This window comes from Silene latifolia, chromosome 2, assembly GCF_048544455.1.
Source record: "Silene latifolia isolate original U9 population chromosome 2, ASM4854445v1, whole genome shotgun sequence".
Lineage (NCBI taxonomy): Eukaryota > Viridiplantae > Streptophyta > Magnoliopsida > Caryophyllales > Caryophyllaceae > Silene > Silene latifolia.
The window spans coordinates 29,648,637-29,653,268 of NC_133527.1; the positions used below are offsets into that span (position 1 = coordinate 29,648,637).

General features: G+C 37.1%; 1 protein-coding gene across 1 annotated transcript; it reads left to right on the top strand.

The window, feature by feature from the left end:
• Positions 1-439: 439 nt before the first annotated feature.
• LOC141642553 (uncharacterized) lies at positions 440-4,084 on the top strand. The gene is made up of 3 exons (XM_074451393.1): positions 440-681; positions 1,077-2,573; positions 2,699-4,084. The coding sequence occupies exons 2-3, from the start codon at positions 1,081-1,083 to the stop codon at positions 3,579-3,581; spliced, it is 2,376 nt and encodes a 791-aa protein (XP_074307494.1). The 5' UTR covers positions 440-681; positions 1,077-1,080; the 3' UTR covers positions 3,582-4,084.
• The last annotated feature ends 548 nt before the right edge of the window (positions 4,085-4,632 follow it).

The following is a 4,632-nucleotide window of genomic DNA, read 5'->3' on the forward strand; positions in this document are numbered from 1 at the left end:
TAAAAAAATATTAATCCACTTAATAATTTACAATTACAGATTTAAATTCATGTTTTAATTTCAAATTAACATTTGTGGTTGATAAAATTTGATTATTCTAAGATGTTGTAGTTAGGGTTTCTTGTCAAGAAACCAACTCAACCAAAAGCTTAAGCTGATGGTTGAAGTTCCTTGATTCGTTTTATACTCTAACACTCCTCCTCACACGAAGGCCCATTTTTTGGGCTTGAAGTGTGGGTGCAGGCGGGATTCCCTTGCCTGTATTCGAACCCGTGACCTTTTGGTCACCTGGCTCTGATACCATGTCAAGAAACCAACTCAACCAAAAGCTTAAGCTGATGGTTGAAGTTCCTTGATTCGTTTTATACTCTAACATTTCTCTTTTTTTTTTTGGGGTTTAGGATTTCCTCTTCTAACTCCTCTCCTGTTTTTCTTAGTGGGGGTGAGAAATGGGAGGGGTATACTCGGAATAGAGGGTTAAAATGCGCGTGTTTAAGTAAATTAGTGCGCGGAATTTAGCAAGTCCCTTTAAGCTGCAGTTTTCAAATTGCGTCATTCTGTAGGTTTAACTCTCTCATCAAATTCTCAATTTGGTTCTCTAAATCATTACCTAATAGCATATCTTGTTCCAGATTATTATTGTTTTTGTTTTTTTTGTTGCGCTTCCAGATTGTTATTGTGGTAAGTTTTCTCCTGATTTTCTTTGTAAATTTTTTATATTCTCATCAATTTTTCAATTCAATTATGCCTAAGTGCTAAAACTGTAATTTAATCTCATGTCCAAGTATTTGAATATCGTGCGCGAGATTTTGTGATCATATATGTTCTAAAAAGACGATTTTATCTCATCTCCAATTATTTGATGATATTTACTGTGTGACTTTATTTTTAATTGAAGTGTGCTTAATTTAGGATTTCAATTCCAAGTATTTGATGATATTTACTGTGTAACTTGATTTTTAATTCAGGTGCGCTTAATTTATAGTTTCAATTGATGCATTGAATAACCATCTTCATTTGCTTCAATTTCAATCTCTCTACCGTGTTGTTAATTACGATTTTGCTGTTGATGTTAGAATTATGGCGTGTCCCCTCAAAGAAATTCCAATCGAAAATAAGGATTGGTTGCTTAATCTTAAGGCGCTTGGGACACACCTCCCTCAAACTAATCGTGCACCTGTTTCTGAGTTGTTTTCTGTGGGAGTCTGCCGCGACTCCAAGTATTTTCAGCAGCGTGATATGTTGGAGATTTATGGTACTATTACTCTATATGATCAACATTACAATACCTATCAACTCTATCATCGATCCCGTGATGATCCCCAGACTTTAACTCCCCAACACAATCTCTTATCTCTGGATATGTCTGTCGACTGTCTTGTTTCCACTTCTTGGTCGCTTATATTTTTGTGCCTTATGGATAAGGCTGATGATTCTGTCATTGTCAGAGAGGGTTTATCTTTTGTCAAACTCACCGATATCAATCAATACAACCAAGTCCGACAAATTGATTATAAATCTGTTTTTGTCACTTATTTTGCTGTTGATGTTACAATTATGGTGCCTGGGTCATACATCCCTCAAACTAAAGAAATTCCAATCAAAAAAAATGAGGAGTGGTTGGATCATGTGAAGAAGGAACCATACCTCCCTCATATTATTGGTGCACCTGCTTCTGAGTTATTTTCTGTGGCCGGGGATGATGTGCGCACACCTAAAGAAATTCCAGTCAAAAATGAGAAATGGTTTGATCATCTGAAGAAGCAACCATACCTCCGTCATGTTCTTGCTGCACCTTCTTCTGAGTTATTTTATGTGGCAGTTGAACACAAGTATTTTGGGAATCGTGATAAGATTGAGATTTATGGTACTATTACAATTTCTGATGAAGATGGCACTCCCTATCAAGTCTATTGTCGAGACTCTGATTATCCCGAGACTTTAACTCCCCAACACAATCTCTTATCTCTTGATATGCCTGCCGAATGTCTTGTTTCCACTTCTTGGTCGCATATATCTTTGAATCTTAAGGATAAGGCTGGTGATGGTGTCATTGTCGAAAAGGATTTGTATTTTGACAAACTGACCGATATCAATCAATACAACAAAGTCCGACAACTTGCTTATAGTCCTGTGCTTGTCACTTATGTTGCCTTCCCTGCTGCAGTTGTGGCTATTCTTAAAATCACGCTTATTAAGAAAAATGATAGTGCTGCTCCAGTGCCTCTTAATCTATCAGGAAAAATTATTGCTCGTTGTGGGAACACATATGGTCACAAGTATCCCGGGATACTGCTTCTTAACCATGTGTCTAATCAGCCTATTGAGGCAAATGATCCTATTGAGCTTGGCAGAGATGTAGTTGTTGTGCCTGGGTATTCATTTCTCAGAATTGATTTTCAACTATCTCAACATGATCCACACCAACAAGATATTAATTGTTGCGTAGACTTCTTTGCCACACACCTTTTTAAAGAGGATCGTTATATTGAGGCTCAAAATTTTGTTGTCCATTTTAATGTGCGATGGTTTCACCCATATCAACTGAAGCCTGAAACTAGGCAGCCGTTTAGGTAATTCTTTATCAGGTTTACTCTTATTGTTTGACTCTTACATTGAGTCACAATTATTTTCCGTTTGTTGGTGTTGTATACTTTTATCAAATGATTGTCTTTTTGACACCACTTTTTGTTGGCAGGGAAAATTTTTCGTGTAATCCGTGGTATTATCTAATGGAGGTGTATACAGTTATGATTCATCACGATACTAATAGTGAGTTAGAAATCACCGGAAGAATTGGAATTCGTGACGGTTTGGCAAGTTTATTATTATTTGACAGAAAAGGGCTGAATCCTCTCAAAATTTCTGGAAATGAGGAAACCCTTTCTATAGATGTCAAAAGCCGTTGTTTTCTTATGTCCGATTATTTGTCTATGGGACTAAAGTTTAAGGATGTTGAAGGTCGGGTATTTATCAGAGGACAAATTAGCTGGTCTGAATACTGTGTTGAGAACCCGATGTCTTGGTATGATAAGCGTGCTTGCTCCATCATTCGAGGTGTACATGGTTACGCGACGGTGTTTTATACAATATTTTCCAACGCAGTGCAGGCTAAAGTCAAAATTTCGTTCGAATGCAATGGATATCCGGATGCTAGACATTGTCTTGATGGCAGTGTTGTTGCTAGACACAGTAATGGAACATACTTGACTGAACATGACAAGGCATATTATCAAAGTGTCCTTTTTCGAGGTAAGTCTTCAGATCTCGAATCAGGTTGTACATTACCACTCTCAAAATCTTTGGTTGCTGTGCCAAGTGGTGCGGTCTTAATGGTTGCTGTCAACTTGCATGCAAGACTGCTGTCTCCTGAACATCAGCTAGAACAAGATTTGAAATTGGATGTTTGTTTTAATTCGGGTTCTGTGAAACAGCAGATTATTGAGCGCGGGAACTATAGCATTAAAGTGTCTGTACGATGGAGTGATGTTGATCGATTAATGTCTCAGAAATATCGGCGTCCAACACCCGGTGCAATCACGGGCGAAGGAACCGAGCCTGAGCTTTCGAACACCGAGTGATATTGATCGATTAATGTCTGAAAAATTGAAGTATGATACCCTTGTGCATTTATATTTAGGGTCTCATTTTTTCTCGGTGTACCGGATCTCCATTTATTTTAAGACGCCCATGCTGAGGAATGAGACTTGTTTCGTAAGAATGACTATGTGAAGGTTTCTAAACTTCAGTTTACAGAGGTTTAACTTATGTATTGGAAGTTTTGCTAATAAGCGAACTAATCTTTGGAACACAAACGAAGCTTGGTTATAGCCGAATAGGCCATGGCCCGGGACCCGGGTGGCCTTTTGAACGTTTACGCTTGCCTGGACTACCTCTCTGATGTTGTAGGTTCGACTCACGGTTGTGCCTTTTTTAGCTTTTGTTTTGTTCTTTTTTTTTTCCTTCTAAAATTTTTCTTATGAAGCGTCGATTATTCTCCGCCCTCAATGACTCGAGAGTCGATTATAATTGGCCCTCAACGACTCAACCTATTATATTTAGCATTTGCTTTTGTTTTTTGTTATTTTTGTTCTTTTACAATTTTCTTATTAAGCGCCGATTATACTCCGCCCTCAAAGATTCGAGCGTTGATTATAATCCGCCTTCAACAACTCAAGCGTTGATTATAATCCGCCCTCAATGACTCGACCTATTATATTTTTAACGTCAACAAGTACCATTGTAATTACAAAGTTGATTAGCATTTATGTTTTGGATTTATTTCATTGTATAGATAAAAAAAAACTCTATACATAAAATATGGAGTTTTTTTTTTTTTGAAATTGTCATCTCATTAATAATCAACTAAGCGTAGGTTACAATGAAGATAACAAATAGACAAAGGAAAATCAAGATTGCTAACGTAAAAAATACATTCAAAATAACTATCTAAATATGGTAATGGCTGCCGCTCCAAAATCATAAATTTCTTGAATCTATGAATAATCGATGTCTTTGCATCCTTCTTGATGGAGGGAAACAGTGTAGCCGTCTTGATGTATTCATCCACGAAACAAATCTGATAATCTCCCCGTCGATTAAAACTTATTATATTGATAACAATCCCACGAA